Source organism: Chiloscyllium plagiosum, unplaced genomic scaffold, assembly GCF_037043375.1.
Source record: "Chiloscyllium plagiosum isolate Xiang-an unplaced genomic scaffold, Cpla_swu_hap1 HiC_scaffold_2, whole genome shotgun sequence".
Classification (NCBI taxonomy): domain Eukaryota; kingdom Metazoa; phylum Chordata; class Chondrichthyes; order Orectolobiformes; family Hemiscylliidae; genus Chiloscyllium; species Chiloscyllium plagiosum.
Genome location: NW_028270140.1, coordinates 130887886 through 130913805, shown reverse-complemented (window position 1 = coordinate 130913805; position 25920 = coordinate 130887886). Strand labels below are relative to the sequence as shown.

The window sequence follows — 25920 nt, the reverse complement described above, 5'->3', positions numbered from 1 at the left end:
AGTAAACTAGGTTGGAGAAGAGGCAGGTGAACTTCTGTCTCATGTGGAAGGACTGGTTATGGCCCTGGATGGAGTTGAGGGGGGGTGGTATACTGGCAGGTTTCGCATCTTTTCCGGTTGCAGGGGAAGGTACCAGCAGGATTGTGATAGTTTGTGCCGCTCTCCCCACAGACAAAGGACTGTTGAAGGGAACGGTCCTTGTGGAAGGCAGAGAAGGGAGAGGAGGGGGAAGATGTTCTTGATGGTGGAGTCTAGTTGGAGTTGGCAGAAGCATTTAAGGATGATGCGTTGGATGCAGAGACTGGTGGATGTGGACCCAGCTGCGATGCTCAGTGAACCAATCCCTGAATTTACGTTCGGTCCCCACACATTTCAATTCCCCCAACCACTCCCTTTCTGACATGACCATACTTGGCTTCCTCTATATTCAAAACTAACCACAGTGCAAATTGGAGGAACAACACCTCATCTTCCATCTGGGCAGCCAACAGCCTGGAGGACTTAACATTGAGTTCTCCAATTTCAAATAATCTGCCCTCCTAGCCCTCCTCCCTCCCACTAACCAAATTCACTCATCTCATTAACAGCCAGCTCTAACCCTCTGCCCGTCCTCACCTATCCCCGCTTCACCACTCTGCCCCGCTACCCCATTTATCTGCAGCTCCTCCTACACCCACTCCCCAGTCCTGAAGAAGGGTTACACCCGAAACGTCGACTTCTCCACCACCTGATGCTGCCTGGCTTGTTGTGTTCTTCCAGCCTCCTTCCGGTCTATCCTTACCTGGTCTGGTCCACATGTGACTCTGGACCCACAATAACGTGGTTGACCTTTAACTGCCCTCTGGACAATTAGGAATGGGTAACAAATGCTGGCCTAACCAGTAACACCCTTATCCAGTGAATAAATAAAAACAAAATTAACCAGTGCCCCATGTCATTCTATGGTGTTGCCATCACTGAATCCCCCACTATCAACATCCTGGCGGTTATCATTGTTCAGAAACTCAACTGGACGCACCACATAAATGTAGTGGCTACAACAGCAAGGCAAAGGCTAAGAATGTTCGGCTGAGCAACTCACCTCCTAACTCCTCAAAGCCACTATCTACAAGGCAGAAGTCAGGAGTGTGATAGAATACTCCCACTTGCTTGGATAGGTGCAGCTTCAACAACACTCAAGAAGCTTGATGCCACCCAGGAGAAAGCATTCCTCGTTATTGGCCACAAGCATCCAATCCCTCCACCGCTGACTGCTAGCAGCACTGTGTACAATCTACAAGATGCATTGCAGAAATTCACCAAAGATTCTCTGAAAACACCTTTCAAACCCACGAGCACTTCCATTGAGAAGGACATGGGCAGCAGATAAATGGGAATACCATCGCCTCCAATAGTTCCTCTCCAAGCCACTCACCATCTTGCTTTGGAAACATTGCCTATGATTTCTCTCCTTAATGGCATTGTATGCCAACCCACAGCAGGTGGACTGCAGCAGTTGAAGAAGGCAGTCCATTACCACGATTTCAGGGGCGACTAGGGACGGACAATAAATACTGGCCAAGAAACGATGCCCACATCCCAAAAATGAATAAAAAAAGTGTTCGTTTTGCTTGACTCTGGTGTAGTAAAAATTCTCTCTTCCACAAAGCATTGTGGCTGCGATTGCGCCAGTGAATAACTGGTATTCGGACTCATCAAAAGTTATGCAACACAAGCTGAACGGCGTTTTGAGAAAGAGGGGAAAGTTGTCTTTAAAGCAACTTGAAGCACGTGGTCAGCAAAAGTATCAAAATTCCATGTTACAATTTCATCCCCTGCGCGCATGCGCATCCAAACAACCAGGCGACTACTTGTGCAAGGCTTTTGTATTTGCATTGGAGAAGTTGCTGTGGTTGACAGATTTTGATGAGAAACTTTATTTATTAATGTTGTCTTTTGCTTCTGTAGACTCGAAGAGCTTGTACTTGCATGACTTGTGAGTTGCGGTCGTCCAGGAGGGTCCTCTTTTTGTGAGGATGAACGTGCAAGATTATGATGAGTTAACTGCCTTCCTGGGAGCATGGGGTCCCTTCCAGAAAACGATATTCTTTTTGCTGAGTGTCATCAACATCCCGAACGGCTACACTGGTCTCTCTATGGTGTTTGTGGGAGACACCCCGCAGCACCATTGCCGCCTGCCCGACTCTCCAAATACCACCATCGAAGGAAATAACTCGTCACTGAACCTGAGTCTACGGATCCCTATTGAAGAAAGGGACGGTGAGCAAGTGTACAGTAGGTGTAGCAAGTTCAAATCTCTTGAAGGAGACCGCTCCAGTGAGACAGCCCGTGAAATAGAGCCATGTGTTGACGGCTGGGTGTACAGCACAGATAGATACATCTCGACAATTGTCAGTGAGGTAAGAGATTTTAAATGTCTTTTTAAGACTATTAAGTGATCTTCATGTTAAATGAGAGTCTTTTTAAAAAGAAACGAGCTGTGGTGTTGTGCAGATTGGGGTTACCAGGGAATGGACTTTTTCAGCTCCTGTTGGATTTGAAAATGCAGTTAGTTGGACGACTGGTTTGCAAGGCAGAACGATGCCAACAGCATGGATTCAATTCCCACGCTGACTATGAAAAACCGTGAAAGTCCCTCCTTCTCAAACTGGGGTCTTGATTCACAAATCTAGGGTCTCTAGGTTTCAAGCTATATTTTGAGAGACTTAGTTCCCTGGAGCTGCAGGTAAGGCTTCCTAGGGTCCAGCAGCATAGATTTTGGATACTGGACAAGAAACCAAAGATGCCACAACATTATCAGGAGAGTCTTGTGAGCATTTACAGTGATTTGTATATTATTCTTTGGGTGGGGGCAGGGATGAAAATGTAAGGATCGAGCTGCATTGTTTTTATTCATTTGTGGGATGTGTGCATCACTGACTGGCCTGTGTTTATTGCCTGTCCCTTGAGAAAGTGGTGGTGATCTGCCTTTTTGAACCGCTGCAGTCCACCTTCTGTGAGTTGACCCACAATGCCATTAGTGAGGGAATTTCTAGGGAACGCATGATGTGATACAACTATATTTGAAGGTTAGGATGGTTTTGGGATAGAGAGAAAGTCTGTTTCTGATCTCTATTTGCTTGTTCCCAGTCCATTCTGAAGTTTTTAAGATGTAATTATAATCAATTAAAGTAAGTGAAAGATTTTAAGAGCAGAGGATGGCTAATAATGTGTACTTGCTGGCGCAAATAATGTGCTTGACTCAACCAGTTTTGCACACTTGTCCACCAATAATCATGGCATGAAACGTTTAATTTGTAGTTTATAGCAAATAATTTAAACCTCAAACAATTTAGGTGAGAATCGTTAAAAATGATTTACACTGACTGTTTTAAATAATCCAGCTAACAGTAATCCACATGGCAGATGTCACCATTATTACAGTCTTCCTCTGTTTTTCTGAGAAGCCATTGTGACAATCACTTAAAATATTCTTTCTTCAGATCCAGATGTCTTGGCTAACTCAGCATTTATTTCCCATTCCGAATTATCCTTGATAAGGTGGTGATAAGCTGCCTTTTGCATTGCTGCAGTCATTGGGGTGTCAGGACACAGAGTGCTGTTACAAAGTTTCAGGATTTTAACCCAGTGCCAGTGAAGGAATGGTGATGTAGTGCTAAGTCAGGGAGGTGAGTGGCTTAAAGAGAAATGTGCAGGTGGTATTGTTCCCTGTGTTTTACTGCTCTGCACCTTCAAAGTGTTAGAAGTAACAGGTTTGGAAGTTGCTGTTGAAAGAGCCTGGGTGAGTTACAGCAGTGTACCTTGTAGATGGTGCCCACTGCTGTTGTCATGCATCAGTGATGAAAGAACTTTTAGTCAAGCAGGCTGCTTTCTTTTGGTTGGTGTCAAGCTTCCTGTGTTGTTGCAGCTACATTCATTCAGTCAAGAGTATTTCTTCACACGACCTTTGTCAAAATAAAATTCTAATCAACCTGTTCAGAAATATCAATACACACCTTTGAAGCAGATGGGACTTGAACCTGGACCTCCTTGCCTAGAGATGCAGACACTGTACCGCAAAAGCCTTCAGGTTTGAGAAGGAGGGACCTTTGTGGTTTCCACAGTCAGTGTAGGGATTGAACCCATGCTGTTGGCATCATTCTGTCTTGCAAACCAGCTGTCCAACTAACTGACCCCCTTCAGACTCCTAATGACGGCAGACAGGAAGTGAGATACTTGCATAAAATTCTTACCTTTAGTCCTTCGCCTATTGCCACAATATTTTTTATAGCTGGTGGAGTTCAGTTGCTGGTCAATGCTAATCCCTAGGATGTTGGTACAGGGAATTTCAGTGATGGTAATGTCAAGGGGCAATGGTTGAATTCTGCGTAGTTAGAAATGGTCTTTGTCTGGCATGAATATTACTTGCCAACACAAGACATAAGATTTAAGAGCAGAATCAGGCCATTTGGCCCATTGAGTCGGCTGCGCGATTCGATCATAGCGTATATGTTTCTCCCTGTAACTCTTGATCCCCTTAGTAATCAAGAACCTATCAATCTCTATCTTAAACACAGTCAATGATTTTGCCACAGAAAGAAATGGAGGCCATGAGTTCCACGATTAACCACCCTCTGACTGAAGACATTTCTCATCTCCGTTCACTCTAAGGCTGTGCCGTTGGGTCCTAGTCTCTCCTCCATATTGAAACATCTTCTCTACGTCCACTCTAACCTGGCCTTTCAGAATTTTGTAAGTTTCAATGAGATTCTCCCCACTTCTCACCCCCACGTCATCCTTCTAAACTACATTGAGTACAGATCCAGAGTCGTCAACTGCTTCTCAAATGACAAGCCCTTCATCCCTGGGCCCATTCATGTAAACCTACTCTGGATCCCCTCCAATGCCAGCAAGTCCTTCCATCGATATGGAGCCCAAAATAGTTCACAATGTTCAAAATGGGGTCTGACCAGTGTGTTATGGAGCATTTAGCAGTATATACCTGCTGTTGTATTCTAGCCCTCTTAAATACAGGGTGGCACGGTGGCTCAGTGGTTAGCAATGCTGCTTCACAGTGCCAGGGACCCAGGTTCGATTCCAGTCTCAGGTGACTATCTGTGTGGAGTCTTCTCTTCATGCCTGCGTGTGTTTCCTCTCACATTCCAAAGATGTGCAGGTTAGGTGAATTGGCTGTGGTTAATTACGCATAGTGTTCAGGGATATATAGATTAGGTGCATTAGTCAGGGGAAATGTAGAGTAATAGGGTAGAGGAATGGATCTGGGTAAGTTACTCTTCAGAGGGTCAGTGTGGACTTGTTGGGCCAAATGGCCTGTTTCCACCTGTAGGGATTCTTTGATTCTATGAATACTAACATTGAATTTGTCTTCCTGACTGCCAATTGCATCTGTATGTTAACCTTAAGAGAATCCTGAATGCAGACTGCTAAGTCCCTTTGTGCATCTGGTTTGAGTCCTTTTGTCAATTAGATAATAGTCTACACGTCTGTTCTTCATATCAAAGTGCATAGCCTAAGCCTTTCACACATTATATTCCATCTGCCATGTCTTTGCCTACTCTCCTATCCTTGGTGAAAGTGACTGCAGATGCTGGAGATCAGAGTCAGGATTAGGATGGTGCTGGAAAAACACAGCAGGGTCAGACAGCATCCGAGGAGCAGGAGGATTGAAGTTTCGGGCGTAAGCCCTTCATCAGGAATGATTTATCTGCTTTCAGCATCTGAAACCCTTCCTTACTGATGGCTACTACATTCACCTCTGTCCTGACTCTCTCGAAGTTCTGGCATGCTGCTGAAACAAAGTCCCAGTTCGGTTCCTCTGCCATTGCTATGTTCCCCATTATTATTTCTCCAGCCTCATTTTCCAGTCATCCAATTTCCATTCTTGCCTATCTCTTATCTTTTATCTATCTTAAAAAAAACTCTTCCATTCTTCTTTTATGTTGCCAGTGTGACAATACTATGGATTTAAGAAATGTATTTTGTCTTGGATTTTTTTTGAAGAGAGATCTTAAGACTGAGGTGCAGAGCTGTCTATTGAAAGCCCATAAAGAAACCAATTTGTGAGGCCTTGGCCTTCTTCTAAAAGGTTGGAATAATAAAAACAGCCTGAATGGTCAAGTTCCCACATAACCAGAATATTTAGTTTTAGTTTTAGTTTTTCAGTAGCAGCTGCTGGTGTCTTGGAGCTGGGGTTAGAAACCGCAGAACATCTCTCTCTGTCTCTGAGTTTGCTCTTGATGTTTTCCTCCTTAACTGGAGAATTGCATGTGAGACAATCTATTTTTCTGAATTTGCCTTTTGCCAAGGGTTTGTTTATAGGATGTTACTATACTGGAACTATTAGTTTGTAGTGGTTAATAATCTATTATTCTGTAAAGTCTTCCAGTAGTGTTATTTGAATTTCTTTTTTCTTTTGTTGTATTTTAACTATAGTATATGAATAAAGTGTGTTTTGCTTCAAAGCTGGTCCTTTGATCAATCAAATTGTACCTGAATGCAACGCTTGGCACTTGCCTTTAAAATAAGAAAAAGTTAGGGTCGAGGCTATCTCCTTAATATGTAGTGAGGGGGTTCGGTCTGGTCCATAACACTAGCTCGCTTGCCCTAATTTATTCACATTCTTCACATTGTTCAGGTTCTTGTTGAATTTGAACATGGACTCTTTCAGTATCTGAGGGGTTGTGAGTGGTGCTGAACATTATGCAATATTCAGTGAACATCCCCACTTCTGATCTCCTGATGAAGGGAAGGTCAGAAGTAATAGATCTGAAACAACAGATTTAGAGTACATTATTACAGCTTGGGGCAGGCATACTCTCTCTCATTTGTGACAAGTTTCTTTTCCACTGTTTTAAATTTTAAACTGTGAGAAAATGGGTTGAAACATCTACACTTTGAGGGTTTAATTCAAGTTCAGGTATGCTGTTTTTAAAACAAAAGCCTGTTTTAAAACTAATTTTTGGGATGAGGGCATTGCTCCCAAAGGCAGCATTTTTGATTGCTAGTTATCTTTGAATGTGGTGCTGAGGCGCCTTAAACTCTCCCCTCCCTCTCAAAGAGCACGACTCAGTGATGAAGCAAATTGGAGAAAAACATCCATTCATTTGAGAAGTCAGAACTCTAGTCCCTGACACTCACTCAGAAGTGGGAATGCGATCAAATGAGCTTTTCGAGGAAAATAATCTGTCGTTTAGCAGCTCTGGAGAAAGATGGCAGGGATAGTGGGGTTAGTGACGAAGCAGTTGTATGTATAACTGCGTGTATAATGTTTTGTAATAGCTGTAATAGATGCCTGTTGAATCCTTCAATACCATCTGGGCTCTTGGGTCTGGGTTCTTTGTTGAAAGTTATTCAGTCCCTGATCATTGTATCTGCCATTGGAAAAGGATGATTGGCCAGGTGTTTTTTTTAATACCCCTTGCACCCACAACCCCTTCAAACCATCACTGGACCAACCAGAAACTTCAGGTGGGTATAGAACTGGCAACAGCACTGCCTTTGATATCATGGGGGACTCCTGCCATTGGGAGAGGTCTGTAATTTCCAAGGAAAGCCTGCCAATTGCCCAAATGGTATAAGGTGCAGCAAGCCTCAAAGGGGCAATCTAGGGGTCTTGGCGATCATGAGTTGGAAACAAGTTCCCTGCGGCTTCACTGTTACTGAATGACTATACTATATTGAGGCACTGATACAATCCATAGTGTCAAAAAAAAAGTTTCCCATCTGTAGCAATACAACTGAATTCCAAACCCATATTTTCCAGCAACAGCAAAGTAATTTTGATTTGTTTAGTGTCCTAAACCTAATTAAACATATTGAAACACTCGGTGTGAGTTACAAGATGTGATTTCACTGAACAAAAGATTAAAGTGTGGCACCTGACCTCCAGCCTGGTCAGAGAGACAAATCTTCCAGAAGGCTTTGGGGAGAGGGGACATGAATTTCCTTTCGAAACTTCTCCAGAGTTTCTGGATTAGGGAATGGAATGCTGGAGCAATAGATAAAAAGTGGGGGTTGCTGAAAAGGGCAGAGTTGGAGCACAGCTGTCGCTGGCTGGGATGTTCCCTTAACATTGTCTGTAAGTAGGCTCCCTGCTGCCTGCAGTGACAACAATAAAGGGGAGGCCATGGCATGGTGGTAATGTCACTGGATGAGTAATGAGGACCCTAGACTAATGTTCCAGGGACATGCGTGAAAGATGGTGACATTTGAATTCAATTAAAAAATGCTGGCCGAATCACATTACCATTGTTGCAAAAACCCATCTGGTTCCTTTAGGGGAGGAAATCTGCCAACCTTACCTGACTTGGCCTATATGTGACTCCAAGCCATAGCAATATGGTTGACTCCTAATTGCTGTCTTGGCAATTAAGGATAGGTGATAAATGCTGGCCCACATCCAATGAAAAGAAAGTCTCATGTTTAAGCAATGGCTTTTTAATATCATAAAGTAGCCCAAGGCACATCAGGAGAGAGCCTGTGCACCACCTTGTTGAATCCTCTCCATTTTGCTGCTGAAATTGTCATGATTGTTAAACATCAGCGATGTAAAAATGACAAGGGATTTCTTTTGCCTTTTTGGATTAGCCACACAGACTGCAGACACTGTTTAAGATCACAACGAAGTAAGACTAAGGGCAGTTCTTTGTGGGTGGGACAGGGTAATGCATTCCCAGCAGAATTTTTCTGTTTCTCCATCACTACTGGCTTTACTGGAGGCTTTTAACTGGTGGGTTCTCAAAGGTGCTTATTATGGACCCAAGGTCAGGAGGAATCAAGATACAGTAGTGCAAAATTTGGTAGTCAGTGCAAATTCAGAAATCGAATATGATGGCGAAACATCTGTTCCTGCCTCTGAAGCACTCTGGAGCAGACAGTAAAACTGACAAGGCAGAGGGGAGTGATGGATTGATGCTCATTGATGGAAGAAATGGATTCCAGTCACACAACAAAGCAACATGCCAGCCACCACCACAGAGTTAAAATACACTTTTACTAAAAATTCAAGTTAGAATTGCTGTTCAAAAATACTTGCCACTAAAACCATTTCGCAAGTTCACAATCTTCAGTGATTCTCCATTGGCTCCTGTGGCTGTCATTTGTTACTTTTCAAAGAGGTCCCTATGCAGTTGACAGTGTGCAACTTTAACAGACTTTGGTTAGGCCACACTTAGAGTATTGCGTTTAGTTCTGGTTGCTACATTAAGGAAGGATGTGGAAGCTTTGGAAAGGGTGCAGAAGAGGCTTACTAGGTTGCTGCCTGGATCAGAAGATTTGAGCTATAAGCAGAGGTGTGAAAATCTCGAGTTATTTTCTGAGGAGTGGCGGAGGCTGAGGGGAGACTTGATAGAAGTCTATAAAATTATGAGATGCATGGATGGGGTTGATGGTCAGAACCTTTTCCCAGAGTTAAAATGTCTGTACTGGAGGGCATGCATTTAAGGTGAGAGGGCCAAGTTCAAAGGAGAGGTGAGGGCAAGTGTTTTTTTACGTGGAGGGTAGTAGGAATGTGGAACATGCTGCTAGGGATGGTGGTGAAGGCAGATACGATAGGGGCGTTTAAGGGACATGAATATGCGAAGAATGGAAGGATATGGACTAAGAGCATGCAGAAGGGATTAGTTTCATTTGGTGGTGTGTTTGGCATAACATTGTGGGCCAATGGACCCGTTCCTGTGCTGTACAATTCTACACTGGGTAGGCTGACCAACGCCAGCTCCATCAATGGCGACCGACTTGACACTGACATTTTTTACAAACTCATCGACTTCCACAGCTACCTGGATTACACCTCTTTGCACCCTACCTGCTGCAAAAATGCTATCCCGTATTCCCAATTCCTCCGCCTCAGCCATATCTGCTCCCAGGAGGACCAGTTCCACCACAGAACACACCAGATGGCCTCTTTCTTTAAAGACCGCAATTTCCCTTCCCACGTGGTTGAAGATGCCCTCCACATCTCATCCACATCCCGCACCTCCGCCCTCAAACCCCACCCCTCCAACCATAACAAGGACAGAACCCCCTGGTCCTCACCTTCCACCCTACCAACCTTTGTATAAACCACATCATCCACCGACATTTTTACCACCTCCAAACGGACCCCATCATCAGGGATATATTTCCCTCCCCACCCCTTTCCGCTTTCCGTAAAGACCGCTCCTTCTGGGACTACCTGGTCGGGTCCACGCCCCCCAACAACCCACCCTCCTCTCCTGGCACCTTCCCCTTCCACCACAGAAATTGCAAAACCTCCATTCAAGGCCCCAAAGGAGCCTTCCACATCCATCAAAGTTTTACTTGCACATCCACCAATGTCATTTATTGTATCCATTGCTCCTGATGCGGTCTCCTCTACATTGGGGAGACTGGACGCCTTCTCACAGAGCGCTTTAGGGAATATCTCTGAGACACCTGCACCAATCAACCATACCGCCCTATGGCCCAACATTTCAACTCCCCCTCCCACTCTGCCGAGGACATGCAGGTTCTGGGCCTCCTCCATTGCCACACCCTCACCACCTGATGCCTGGTGGAAGAACGCCTCATCTTCCGCCTTGCAACACTTCAACCCCACGGCATCAATGTGGATTTCACCAGTTTCATCATTTTCCCTCCCACCCCACTTTACCCCAGTTCCAACCTTCCAGCTCAGCACCATCGTCATGACCTGTCCTACCTGCCAATCTCCTTTCCCACCTATCCCCTCCACCTATTGTACACTTTGCTACCTTCTCCCCAGCAACCCCCCCCCGCCCCTCCTATTTACCCCTCCACCCTGGAGGCTCCCTGCTTCATTCCCGATAAAGGGCTTTTGCCCGAAATGTTGATTTTCCTACTCCTCGGATGCTGCCTGACCTGTTGTGGTTTTCCAGCACCACTCTACTCTCAACGCCTGTTAAAGACATCATTGATCAGGAAGATCCATTTGCAAAGAACTCTAGTAGACCAGCATCAGGAGAAAGCAGTCTTCTGGTACTTTTGTTTTCTCAATACTTTGCTGTGTCCATTTTAATTGCACATGATTGGCATTTCGGCTTATGTTTACTGATTATCATCTTTCACTTTTCTTTTGTGTATCTCAAGAAGGACAGACTATGCCTCTCCTGGGGGCACGTATTTAAGAAGGCTATGTTTTAACACTGACCTCCTCTTCTCAAATAAGACCTGAAATGCAGGTATTTCTTTTTTATGCTGCTGTTAGCACAGAGAGGTGGTGTGAATGGTCCTGAGCAGTTATTGAAATCTGTGCCTGAAAGGAAAAAGACCTGGACAATGATTTTGGCTTGGACTGTTAAAATGAGTAATGAATGAAATTCTTGCCAAACAGCTCAGAGGATGTCCCAGGTCTTGCAAAATCTGTCACTGGGAATTCCAGGGTTAGTATGTAATCTCTGGTTAGGATTCTTACAGTTGCTTGCCCATGTTTTAAGTTGTTTGCATGATGCTAAGGGAAAGGTTAATCTCTAATTTTTATCAGCTCAAGTGTTAGTTACATTCTGATATGCTCCTAAATTATTTTGTGTTCTAAGTACAATAAGTAAAATTAGGAGTTAAGTGTCACATGTAGTTGAAATGTTGGTAAGTGTAATATTTGCTCTGAAAATGAATGTTACAATTGGATGATGTAAGTGAAGCAGGAAGGCATCTGGGTTTGATGCAAAATAAACATGTGCAAGTTACTGGGTTAGCAATAAATGATTATTTTGTACGTGCTAAATGAACTAAGTGCCAGTCGGAAAATGTTGGTTGAACTTTTCACTGCCCAGTGACCTAAGGAGACATATTTCAATCATTGATGTTGTGTTAAGTTGATCCCAGTGTCAACGGGTTTGAGAAAGTGCCAGAGGTTTAATTTTGATAGGTATCGACAGATATCTGCAAGTTCTCCTCCAAGCAACACACCACACACCAATATATTTGCTGTGTCTTCAATGTTGCTGGATCAAACAGCACATGGACTGCAGCTAGTCAAGAAGACAGACACATCACCTACTCAAATCCAATCAGGGATGGGCAACAAATGTTGGTTTGGGCAACAAAGCCCAAATCTCCTCTGAATTCAAAGGTTTTAAAACCGTATAACTCTGATTAATCTGCAGTCTTTGATGTACTACATAAGGAGAAGCAAACTAAAGCTGGGAATTAATTTAAGGCTCTTTCTTTCAAGAGAAACTTGGTTAAGTTCATTGCAAAATGTGATTAGGAGGTGGAATGAAAAGAGACATGGTAGACTCTGTGTTCATTGACTGGATAAACTGAAGTTGGTTTGTATATAAATAAGTCAATAATTCTCCTTGTCGGAAGGTCAAAGAACAGGCATTAACAGATAAATTGGACAAAGCTATTACAGTTGCTTGGGATACAGCAGATCCATTGAATGGGTTTTATTTATTTTCATGAGTTGTCACACGAAGACTAGAAATAAATTCCAGAGATTAGTTATTTAATCTGACTAGAGCTTTCATTTTGCCCTGGCTGGATGAGGACTAAATGTGTTTGTCTTGAAATAGCCACTTAATTACAACCAAGTCAATGGTAAAAGAAAAGAATCAGAGAAAAGATAATTTATCCATTTCAGACTATGGTGAATGATCAGCATTCAGCAGATTAGTTGAAGATTTAACTAATTTCTAATTATGATGAAAGGATTACATTTTTTTAACCATGAATCAAATGCAATCTGAGTCCTTCAAATATTCAGGTAAATTTTCATTTTTCCTGCATTGGTGGCAATGGAGCAGGTGCTGCTGGAATGTCCTTGTACACGCTTCATTGAATCAGGTTTGATAACCTGGTAATGGTAGAGTGGGGGATCTGCCAGGCCATGATGTTGTAGATTATGTTGGAATGTGCCAGTGCTGCTGCTTATTGACCTGTAAAGGCCGTGTCTTGAGTCGCTAGATCTGTTCAAGTCTGTCCCATTTAGCACAAAGTTAAAAATCACACAATACCAGGTTATAGTCCAACAGGTTTAATTGGAGCACTAGCTTTCGGAGCGCTGCTCCTTCATCAGGTAGTTGTGGAGTAGAGCTGAAAACGTGTTGCTGGCAAAGCACAGCAGGTCAGGCAGCATCCAAGGAACAGGAGAATCGGCGTTTCGGGCATAAGCCCTTCATCAGAATGAAGGGCTTATGCCCGAAACGCCGATTCTCCTGTTCCTTGGATGCTGCCTGACCTGCTGTGCTTTACCAGCAACACATTTTCAGCTCTGATCTCCAGCATCTGCAGACCTCACTTTCTCCTCCTAGTTGTGGAGTACACAATTGTAAGACACAGAATTTATAGCAAAAGTTTACAGTGTGATGTAACTGAAATTATACATTGAAAAATACCTTGATTGTTTGTTGAGTCTCTCATCTCTTAGAACGACCATGATAGTTTCACTTCTTTCATATGTAAATCATAAAACTTTTTTTAAAAGTTACATTCTCAGGTTAAGTGTAACAATTGGTGTTAGCCAGATCAGATGTTAAGATGTAGAAGGTGTTAGCCCTCTGTGTTCTGTTGTCTGTGCCATAATGTTTAGATTGATTCTAATTTGAAATCTAATCTAAGCTAATCTCTCACTCTGTGAGAGAGAGTGTATATATGTGTGTGTACATATGTGTGTGTGTGTGTGTATGTAAAGTGATCTAAGTCTGTGAGAGGGTATATGTGTGAATGTGGGATTGAGCGTGTCTGTAGCAGTGTGTGAGTGTCTGTGTGTGTGTGTCTGTGTATAGGTGTGTGTGTGTGTGTATATTGCAATGGTGGTCACCTGTAGTGTGATAGGAACCCAAGGTCCCGGTTGAGGCCCTCCCTATGGGTATGGAACTTAGCTATCAGCCTCTGCTTGGCCACCTTTCGCTGCTCCCCTTGTCTGTCAGCGGTCTAGTGTACTAGTTATGCAGTGAAGGTCACAGTTTGAGAATAGCCATCAAATGCTCCCGCACTGTGGGTAGGAAGGGGGATAGGGACACTTGTGCTCTGTTTTTGACAGAACGTCAGAGCACTCAATCAAGACAAAAGAATTTCAGTCAACCCTCAAAAAAAAGCAAGGATTTTAACCTACTATTCCACTCCCAATGTCAATGCTACCAGTACCATCCCATTTAATGGCCACAACTTGCTGATTTTTGCTGTTTCTTAATGATCAGACTCTGAACTGTTTGTGCATTTTTTTGGACTCTCCTTGCTAATAATTTGTGTTTGTGTGTTGTGTTATGTTGTTACTACTCAATTTTAGCAGCTACTAAACTCTCACTTTATGATAACTCTAGAAAGCCTGGTTCCCTTAAAAGATTCCCTTTTATGACAGATTTAATTTGGTCTGGGAGAAAGTTATCCACATGTGGAGGGATCGTTACAAATTAACCTTGTCATGACCAACCCAGTGGGTGGGGGAATTAAGAAGTGGAGCCAGTTCATCCCTCCTGACCAGGGTAGGTTAATAATTTAGGGTATGCCATCAGGAATCATAACCAACTGGGAACCATGCTCAGGGAGTGCTCATAACTCTGAGCATCATTAGGTTACTGATTCCTGAAGCTCTACTAATTTCGGACTGTCAAACTGTAAAAGACTCATTGCTCCCAACTTTCCTTCCTATCTGTTTGCCCACCCTCTTCCACATTACATATCAACACCACCTCAGCAACTCCCGTAAGCTCTTCTCGAAAGTGGTAGTCTTTTTATGTGGCACTTTATCGACTGCCAGTTGGAAATCTGGATACGCTACATCTGGTTCCCTTTATCCACCCTGGGTCGATCAATGTTGACATAATGTGAATATTGTTGTGTCCATCACTGTCTCAATGTTCTGTAATACAATTCAATTCTGCTATAACACAGTAGTTCTGTTGTACAACCCCGTGTTATAAAAAAAATCGCATAATAGCAGCACCATTTAAATTTTTAGGGGTGGCACAGTGGTTAGCACTGCTGCCCACAGCGCCAGAGACCCGGGTTCAATTCCCACCTCGGGCAACTGTCTGTGTGGAGTTTGCACATTCTTTCCCTGTCTGTGTGGGTTTCCTCTGGGTGCTCCAGTTTCCTCCCACAGTCCAAAGATGTGCAGGTTAGGTGAACTGGCTATGCTAAATTGCCTGTAGTGTTAGGTGAAGAGGTAAATGTAGGGGAATGGGTCTGGGTGTGTTGCTCTTCGGAGGGTCAGTGTGGACTTGTTGGGCCGAAGGGCCTGTTTCCACACTAAGTAATCTAATCTAATCTATCCTCCAAGATCTCTCGTGCATTTGTCTATCAGTATTTTGAGTGGTAGAAACATTTCCTGATGGCACAAAGGTAGATAGGAAAGATCTTTGTGGGAAAGTGAGCTGTAACTACGTTGCACAGTGATTTAGATCGGATTAAGCAGGCGAACATTTATGAAATGTGAATGTGTCTGCTTTAGGAAGGAGAATTTAATAAAAAAGAACAGAATGCTATTTAGTTAGGGAAAGATTGCAGAAATCAATAGCGCAAGAGGATCTAGGGGTCTCTTACGCCATGAATAACCAGATTTGTATGTAAATAGAACAAGTGATCAACACATTGTCATTTATCGCAAGGAAACTGGAATATACAAGTAGAAAAATGGTGCTGTAGCTGTACATAGCCTTAGTGAGCCCACATCCAGAGTACAGTGTTAGTTTTGTTCTTAACAGATGTAATCACATTAGTAGTTCAGAGAAGTTGAGAGATCCTGGGTTGAAAGGGTTGGCTTAAGAGGAAGGGTTGAGCAGGCCAAGCCTACACCCATTGGAATTGAGAAATATGAGGGATGATCTTACTAAAACACAAGATCCTGAGCAGATTTGACAGGGTAAATGCTGAGAGGACGCTGCTTCTTGCAGGATAAGTGCAGAGCCAAGAGGCTATGCTCCATAAAAAAGGAGAGTATCCCATTTAAGACAGAAGAGGACAATTTTTTGAGGGTTGTTTAGGCTATGGAATTCTCTTCTTCAAGAGCAGCAAAGACTGGGTCATGGAATACTCTCAAGGCTGAGTCAGGTTTTTGATCAACAAGGTAGTCAATGGTTGTGGGAAGACAGGCAGGACTGAGACGTTAAGGCCACGATCACATCAACCACGATCTTCTCTAATGGTGGAACAGAATCAAGGGGGTGAATTGCCTGCCCTGTTCCTAATCCTTGCTTGAAACACAATTTTCCTTTTACAACACTGTTGAATCTGTCTGAATATATAATTGTGTACTAAATGTCTTATTCCTCCTCCATTAATGGCTACTAGTACTTTTCCTGATGACCGATGCCAAGTTATTTGGTGTCTAGTTTGCTGCTTGCTGTCTCCTTTCTTTTTTGAATAAAAGTCTTACATTCCAGTTTGTCAATCCAGAATCTAGTGCATTAATCTGGGAGATTTAAAAAAGGGCACATCTGCTATCTCTGCAGCTACTTCTTTTAAGACCATAGGATGCAGACCATTAGTTCCAAAAGATTTCAAGTTTAGTAGTCCATTACTCTTCCTGGTGCCTTCCCATGTATGGAAATAGGCTGTTTGGCTTCTTAATTCTACTCTGCCATTTTAAATGGTGTGGCTGATCAGACAGTAACCTTCAGCTTCACCTGCCATTATTTAATTCCTCAATCTCAACCTCTCGTTGTGAATATACTAGGTATGGTTAGTAAATTTTGAGGATGACACCAAAATTGGTGGTGTAGTGGACAGCAGAGAAGGCTACCTCAGAGTACAATGGGACCTTGATAAAATGGCCAATGGGCCGAGGAGTGGCAGATGGAGTTTGTTCTAGGTAACTGTGAGATGCTATGTTTTGATGGGCCAAATCAGGGCAGAACTTATACACTTAATGGTAAGGTCCTCAGCAATGTTACCAAACAAAGACACCTTGAAGTGCAGGTTCAAAGTTCCTTGAAAGTGGAATCACAGGTCAACAAGGTAGTGATGAAGGCATTTGGTTTGATTGCCTTTATCGGTCAGTCCATTGAGTAGAGGATTTGGGAGGTCATGTTGTAGCTGTACAGTACATCGGTTAGGCCACTTTTGGAATACTGCATTCAATTCTGGTCTTCTTGCTATAGGAAAGATGTTGTTAACCTTGAAAGGGTTCAGAAAAGATTTACTTGTAGAAATATACAATATATTTCTTATTAGTTTTGCCTTGTACGCTTGTTTTCTGCCACTTTTTTTCTCGGACAATGTGCTGCCAACACTGAAGATGGCAGCCAGAACTGTGCATGTACGGATAGTCAGCTGTGACACCATTCTTATGTTCCCTGTACAGTTTGTTTCTATAGTGTGAATGGGCACTGCCATCTTTGTGACAGGCAGCTACCTTCCTGTCACTTGACAGCAATCTGGCACTGTTGTGCCTTGTTTCTAGCTAAATGGCACTAATTGCAGCTTGCTTCAAAAAAAAGGGCCCCCTTTTTCTGGTTGCTAAATGTTCCCCAATCTTCTGGCCTACCACTAAACTTTTCAACATTTTCTGACTTTTCTTGTCAAATTGACATCATTCTTAATGTCCCTGGGTAGCCACAGCATCATTTTCTTCTCAAACGAATACATCTTTGAGAGTTATGCAGCATTTTCCTTTTAAAAAAATGTTTCCCACTGCTTCTCTTCTGTCTACCTTGCTTAGCCAATTTTCCCAGTCCACTTTCCTAGGAGAGATTGAGGAGAGTCTTATGAGCAAAAGCGAACAGGTTGGGACTCTACTCGGAGTAGATCTACCATTAGATAAGATCGTGGCTGATGTGATCATGGCCTTAACGTCACAGTCCTGCCTGTCTTCCCATAACCATCGACTACCTTGTTGATCAAAAACCTGACTCAGCCTTGAGAGTATTCCATGACCCAGTCTTTGCTGCTCTTGAGGAAGAGAGTTTAGAACATTGAGAGGTGAGCTCATTGAAGCATATGGGATTGTTAAGGGACTTGACAGAGTAAATGCTGAGAGAATGCTTTCCCTCATGGGAGAGTTAGGACCAGAGCGCATAGTCTCAGAATAAAGGGGTGCTAACTTAAACCTGAAATGATGAGGAACTTCTCTCAGAACAGTGAGTCTTTGGAAGTTTTTGCCATGGAGATCTGTGTGGGCAGAGTCCTCATGTATATTTAAGTCTGAGATAAATTCTCGATCGTCAGGGAATTCAGGGTTATGGGGAAAAAAGTAGGAATGTGGACATGAGAAATGGTGAATCAGCTGTGATCATATTGAAGGGAGATGCTAAAGGGCCTTCTCCTATTTATGTTTCCTATGGTCGTGTGGTCTATAATAGTAACTGTAGCTGGAGCAGTGAGAATTGAACCCATACCGTTTGCTTTATGCTGCATTCCAAACTAACAGTCCAACCAACGGAGTTAACCAGATCCCCACATGATAATATTGCATTTCAAAATGCTGCTTTCTGTTGGAGTATAGTCTCCAACAGTACATGTTGGATGTTGGCGTTGACTGGTGGAAACAAGCTGTGTTCCCCAGGTTCAGCCACAGATGCTGGAAAGTGCACCAATATTTGTGTCAGAATAACCCAAAGTTTACCAGACGGTGATTTGTGTACATTTTCACTTTGACCACGGACAACCTATTGGCATTGCACAAAGCAACTAAAAGCAAAACACCTCTCTGATCTCTCTGCAACAGCTGAATCACTTGCAAAGCACTAAGAGCATGCTAGTCAGAACGCCGGTGTATTGGATACCGAGGGTTCCTGTATTTTAAAGAAGGTAGCTGAGGATGGGAACCTGCACTATAGTATACTCTATAGTCGGACGGAGAAATAACAGACCCAAATGGAGAAATGTCTGTCCTTAAACACTCTTAATTTTTTAATGAAAGAGGAGTGAGTCCCTACAGGACAAGCCATCATAACAAAAAGTTGAGCCCTCACTCACCCTGAACCCGCCCAATTTTACAGTAATATTTACAATTGGATTTGTAAGTTGCAATTAACTCAACACCACAATTATAATATGAATGAATGGTTTCCATGACGTACAATTGATTTGTCAGTAACTGCAGTTTTCATCATACCAAATACTGGGCTAAAACTGGCTTCCCCCAAATGAACACCTTTTCTTTTGTGCATTCTGTCATATCCATGTCTTATCAATCAGATCACAGAGTCACAAGTGTAGTAATTTAATTTCCAATAAAATTTAGCTGTCCATAGGGCTTTTCATGACCTCCTGATTTTACATGGCTGATGATTGGGACAATTTTTGTTTTGGTTTTTGAAATGTTTTCAATGTTGTAATACAAGAAAAGAACACTGGGTCCATTCTGCACCTGGCTAACTCTCACTTTTTAAAGAAACCTATAAAGCACAATCAAGCAAAGGGACAATTGTACTTTTCACAACAGACCTGTGACCTGTCGGGGCTTAAATACCAAAAGAAAACGAATTAATGCCTCCCTTGCAATGGAAGCAAACTGATATCATTCAAGTTGGTTCATATGGCAATGCCATTATATTCTTTCCAGCCCCAGGCTTTTAACAAACCAGTAGTGCACCAGAAATGCAAGTTAATTGTGCTTTTAATGAAAACAAAAACAGAAATTGCTGAAAAAGCTCAGCAGGTCTGATAGCATTTGTGGAGAGAAAGCAGAGTTAATCTTTCAGTTCATTGACCCTTCTTCAGAATGCATTTAACAGCAATTTCTGTTTTTGTTTCTGGTTTCCAGCATCTGTGATTCTTTTGTTTATTTTTTGTTTGGTGTTTTTAATGACTTTGCCTTGTTTTTTCAGTGGAATCTTGTTTGTGATAATAAATGGAAAAGACCATTTACAGCATCAGTATTTTTCTTGGGCATGCTGTGCGGATCATTCATCTCTGGACAAATTTCAGACAGGTACAATTCTTAATTTTAGTAACTAAATAATTAACTGGCTATGGTAATTTCCTTTAGCGGCTAGTAAAAAGATGTTTTTCATACCTTGGTTCTTGGGATGTTGGACCCACTGGAAAGGTTAGGATTTGTGCACCATACCCAGTTTACCTTTAAGGTGGTGGTGAGCCACCGTCATCAGCTGCGATGTAGGTATTCTGCAGTGTTGTTGGAGAAGGAGTCCCTGGATTTCACCTGGCGACAGAGTTGAAATGGCAAGTCAGGATGCTATTTTCCCTTGGAGGGTAATTTGTAAGTGGTTCTGTTCCCACGCATCTGTCAAATATTGTCCTTTCCAGGTGATAGAGGTCACAGGTTCGAAAGGTGCCAATGGTGGAGACTTGGCGTGTTGCTGCAGTACATTTGACAGAAGGTGCCAGTGGGTGGATGGCATGTGTTTGAGTTGGTGGATGTGATTTGGGAAAGGTCTGACAGCTTCTGAAGAAGAATCGTATTAGACTTGAAACAATAACTGTTTTTCTCTCTCCACAAATGCTGTCAGACCTGCTGTGATCCTCCAGCATTCTCTGTATTCGTTTCAGATTTATTCTGGAAAGGTAGGCATTTTGTGCCAAATATTGTCGAGATTCTTGACCCAGCCGAGTGATGTTTTCCATCATTCTGCTGATCGTGATTTGTGCATTAGATGGTGAACAGATTTTGGGAGGGGCAGATGGTGACTTAATTGTTGCAGATTTCCTGCCCTCTGACTGCTGTTGTAGCTATTGTTTTTAGAGGGCTGGTCCAGTTAAGGTACTGGTCAATTCTCATCCCTCAGGTGTTGATTTTAGGGATGGGGAGCGTATTTTAATGCCTGTGAAAGTCAGGGTGGAATGAATGGATTCTTGCTTGTTGGAAATGGTATTCCCTGTAATTTGATGTGCCATAAATTTGTTTCCAGTTGTAAAGTGGACAGTTAAACTGGAGAGTACTGGGATGACGTGGGATTTGAAAAAAAATTGATCCCAGGATGTGGGTGTCATTGGCTATGATGTCTTATATTGCCTGCCCTATCAATGAAAGGTGAAACTTCCTTGGTGTGTTTTCACCAACAGAGGGCTTTCATTGGTTGTAAACCTGACCAGCGCACCAGGGAGAGCTTGCCTTCTCTTCGAGGAGAGACTTTTTGTGTTCACTTGAGAGGGCAGAAGCATCCTCAATTTCCCATCTTGTCTGTAAAGCACCTTCACATAGAAGGCTCACATTGTTACACTGGAAAATTAGCCTGGTTTTGTGTGCTATGATCTCTGGGGTAAGCATCAAATTATCAACCTTCTGAATCAGGGACATGTGCGCTACCAACTAGGCTCCAAGTGAAAGGGGCGACAACACAGTGTCAAGAAAGGATTCCTAATATCACTTTGTTAAGAAGTTTAGTGTAACCAGGACTTACCAGTTATCTATCTGTACACTTCGAATATGTGATCGTTATGTTCCCACTCCCATCTATTTGCTGTACAATATTGGCAGTCCCTCTTGGTGGGGATAGAACATAGAACATAGAACAATACAGCACAGAACAGGCCCTTCGGCCCACGATGTTGTGCCGAACTTCTAACCTAGATTAAGTACCCATCCATGTACATATCCAAATGCCGCTTAAAGGTCGCCAATGATTCCGACTCTACCACTCCCACGGGCAGCGCATTCCATGCCCCCACCACTCTCTGGGTAAAGAACCCACCCCTGACATCTCCCCTATACCTTCCACCCTTCACCTTAAATTTATGTCCCCTTGTAACACTCTGTTGTACCCGGGGAAAAAGTTTCTGACTGTCTACTCTATCTATTCCTCTGATCATCTTATAAACCTCTATCAAGTCACCCCTCATCCTTCGCCGTTCCAACGAGAAAAGGCCGAGAACTCTCAACCTATCCTCGTACGACTTCCTCTCCATTCCAGGCAACATCCTGGTAAATCTTCTCTGCACCCTCTCCAAAGCTTCCACATCTTTCCTAAAGTGAGGCGACCAGAACTGCACACAGTACTCCAACTGTGGCCTAACCAAAGTCCTGTACAGCTGCAACATCACTTCACGACTCTTGAATTCAATCCCTCTGCTAATGAACGATAATACTCCATAGGCCTTCTTACAAACTCTATCCACCTGAGTGGCAACCTTCAAAGATCTATGTACATAGACCCCAAGATCCCTCTGTTCCTCCACCTGACTAAGAACCCTACCATTAACCCTGTATTCCGCATTCTTATTTGTTCTTCCAAAATGGACAACCTCACACTTGGCAGGGTTGAACTCCATCTGCCACTCCTCAGCCCAGCTCTGCATCATATCTAAGTCTCTTTGCAGCCGACAACAGCCCTCCTCACTATTCACAACTCCACCAATCTTCGTATCATCTGCAAATTTACTGACCCACCCTTCAACTCCCTCATCTAAGTCATTAACAAAAATTACAAACAGCAGAGGACCCAGAACTGATCCCTGCGGAACTCCACTTGTAACTGGGCTCCAGGCTGAATATTTACCATCTACCACCACTCTCTGCCTTCGACCGGTTAGCCAGTTTTCTATCCAATTGGCCAAATTTCCCTCTATCCCATGCCTCCTGACTTTCCGCATAAGCCTACCATGGGGAACCTTATCAAATGCCTTACTAAAATCCTTGTACACTACATCCACTGCTCTACCCTCATCCACATGCTTGGTCACCTCCTCGAAGAATTCAATAAGACTTGTAAGGCAAGACCTACTCTTCACAAATCCGTGCTGGCTGTCCCTAATCAAGCAGTGTCTTTCCAGATACTCATAAATCATATCCCTCACTAACCTTTCCATTACTTTGCCTACCACAGAAGTAAGACTAACAGGCCTGTAATTCCCGGGGTTATCCCTATTCCCTTTTTTGAACAGGGGCACAACATTCGCTACTCTCCAGTCCCCTGGTACCACCCCCGTTGCCAGTGAAGACGAGAAGATCCTCTCTGCAATTTCCTCTCTTGCTTCCCACATAATCCTAGGATATATCCCGTCAGGCCCGGGGGACTTGTCTATCCTCAAGTTGTTCAAAATGTCCAACACATCTTCCTTCCTAACAGGTATCTCTTCTAGCTTACCAGTCCATTTCACACTCTCCTCTTCTACAATACGGTCCCTCTCGTTCGTAAATACTGAAGAGAAGAGAAGTACTTGTTCAAGACCTCTCCTATCTCTTCCGACTCAATACACAGTCTCCCACTACTGTCCTTGATCGGACCTACCCTCGTTCTCGTCATTCTCGTGTTTCTCACATACGCATAGAATGCCTTGGGGTTATCCTTGATCCTATCCGCCAACGATTTTTCATGCCCTCTCTTAGCTCTCCTAATCCCTTTCTTCAGGTCCCGTCTGGCTATCCTGTATCCCTCCACTGCTCTGTCTGAATCCTGTTTCCTCAACCTTATGTAAGCCTCCTTCTTCCTCTTTACCAGACATTCAACCTCTCTCGTCAACCAAGGCTCCCTCACACGACCATTTCTTTCCTGCCTGATAGGTACATACATATCATGGACACGTCGTATCTGCTCTTTGAAAAAGTTCCACCTTTCCACCACATCCTTCCCTGACAGCCTATGCTCCCAACGTATGCTCCTCAAATCCTGCCTTACAGCATCGTAATTTCCCTTCCCCCAATTATAAAATCTACCTTGTTGTGCGCACCTATCTCTCTCCATAACCAAGGTGAAAGTCACAGAATTGTGGTCACCATCACCAAAATGTTCACCCACTAACAAGCCCACCACTTGTCCCGGTTCATTACCGAGTACCAAATCCAATATGGCCTCCCCTCTGGTTGGACAATCTACATACTGCGTTAGAAAAGCTTCCTGGACACACTGCACAAACACCGCCCCATCCAATCTACTTGATGTAAAGAGCTTCCAATCAATATTTGGGAAGTTGAAGTCGCCCATGACTACGACCCTGTGGCTTCTGCACCTTTCCAAAATCTGTTTCCCAACCTGTTTCTCCACATCTCTGCTGCTATTGGGGGGCCTATAGTAAACACCCAACAAGGTGACTGCACCTTTCCTATTTCTGACTTCAGCCCATACTACCTCCAGAAGCAGATCCCCCTCAAACTTCCTTTCTGCAGCCGTTATACCATTTCTAATTAGCAATGCCAACCCCCCCCCCCCTCCTTTTTTCCCACCCTCCCTAATCTTACTGAAACACCTGTAACCAGGAACCTCCAACAGCCATTCCTGCCCCTCATCTATCCACGTTTCCGTGATGGCCACAACATCGTAGTCCCAGGTACCGATCCACGCCTTAAGTTCACCCACCTTATTTCTGATACTCCTTGCGTTAAAGTATACGCACTTGAGCCCATCTCTGTGTCTGCAAGTAGTCCCTGTCAGTGCTACCTTCTCCATAGCCTCCCTATAGTCTTGGGCATCCTGACACACAGCTAGCTTACTTGCTGGACTACAAGTCCGGATCCCATCCCCCTGCCAAATTAGTTTAAACCCCCCCCGAAGAGTGCTAGCAAACCTACCCCCCAGGATATTGGTGCCCTTCTGGTTCAGGTGCAACCCGTCCTGTTTGTACAGGTCCCACCTTCCTCAGAATGCAGTCCAATTGTCCAAATATCTGAAGCCCTCCCTCCTACACCAGCCTTGCAGCCACGTGTTCAACTGCACTCTCTCCCTATTCTTTGCCTCACTGTCACGTGGCACCGGCAACAACCCAGAGATGACGACTCTGTCTGTCCTAGCTTTTAGCTTCCAGCCTAACTCCTTGAGCTCTTGAATGACCTCCCCACCCCTCTTCCTACCTATGTCGTTGGTGCCAATGTGTACCACGACTTCTGGCTGCACACCCTCCCCCTGAAGGATTCTGAAGACACGGTCTTCTTTACAGATGATTCTTTACAGATAGTAAGTTCTTGGGAGATGTCACTGTTGGCTCTGAGTTGAGACTTTGGATTTTAGCCTTGCAGGGTGTCTCACAGTGAGGACTTTGGTCATCTTGTAATAGAGATGATGGCAGTCTTCAGCAGCTGCAGTTCTCTTCCCAACTCTGACTCTTCACTCTTTTTTTCCAGTGGGACAATCTTTTTAATGATGGATTGTTTTTGCTGGTTGTAATTGGGCATCTGTTTCACATGTGTTGGTTGACAGAGCTTTGTGGAGGCTTTGAGATTGTGCCTTTTGTGGTGACAGTGAAGCCCTGAGTAGCACAGCTGTTCAGTCATCCTGATAGCACATCCAGCTGTGAGATTATTGTGGTCTCTTACTTCTGGCACATCTGTGGACCTAGGCATTGGCTATGGTGCTTACTGATGTTGAAGTATGCACTAATTTTAATCATGGTTTTTAATCCTTCCCAGTCATTAATCTTCAATTTCACTTTTCCATCAATGGTTTTTTTTCACTTTAATTAAAATGGAAATATTGATTGCTGAATGAGATGGCTGTTTTAGCTGTGTTATCTTTCAATTGCATTTTTCAATTTAATATTTTGGTATAGATGTCCTAGGTCCTTCCCAATTATAAGCAAAGCCCCTTACCTTCTGATGTTGGAGAGCCTTCACAGATTTACAGATACTTTCATCTTTCAGCAAGGGTTTTTCTGTGACCTCATGCTCAACATGGCTGTTTAAGTGCTACAGGTTTTTGTTTTCCCCAAACTAGCATGTGTTTGAATGCTGGTTTTGCCTAGAAGAACAGGACTCAATCTCTGAACAGTTGTGTGCAACTTTCGAGCTCACTTGGGAATATACCACTGTTCTTTCATTTTCAGGGTTTGACCCAATGAAATTCTATATATGCCTTTGATGGAGGGGCACCAACACAACGACTGGACAAGTTCAGTGGCAATTGTATTATGTCTCACGGTCAGTATACCTTTAAGAGACATGCTTATGGTAACATCACTGTTTCATAGCATGTGACCCGAGGGTAGAATGATCACCTATTCCATCTTTCCCTTAAAATGTGACATGCTGCAAGAAAAATGCTGCTTTATATAGCTTAATAGTTTATTGTTAGCACAAACACTGGTGTGGCTATGAATGTAAGTATTTTTAATATTTACTGAGCTGTAATAGCAGTCTGTTGGATTCTTCAG

At 43.4% G+C, this 25920-nt stretch overlaps 1 protein-coding gene across 2 annotated transcripts in view; it reads left to right on the top strand.

Moving 5' to 3' along the window:
• The first annotated feature begins 886 nt into the window (after window positions 1-886).
• The window catches only part of LOC122557614 (organic cation/carnitine transporter 2-like), a 48767-nt gene continuing 23733 nt past the window's right edge, over window positions 887-25920 (top strand). For both annotated transcript variants that reach the window (XR_015750942.1, XM_043705357.2), the window contains exons 1-2: window positions 887-2399; window positions 19710-19813. Coding sequence is in view for 1 of the 2 variants with exons in the window: in XM_043705357.2 (XP_043561292.1) it covers window positions 2016-2399; window positions 19710-19813 (488 nt within the window). In the remaining variant the exon portion in view is untranslated. The remainder of the gene's footprint in view (window positions 2400-19709; window positions 19814-25920) is intronic.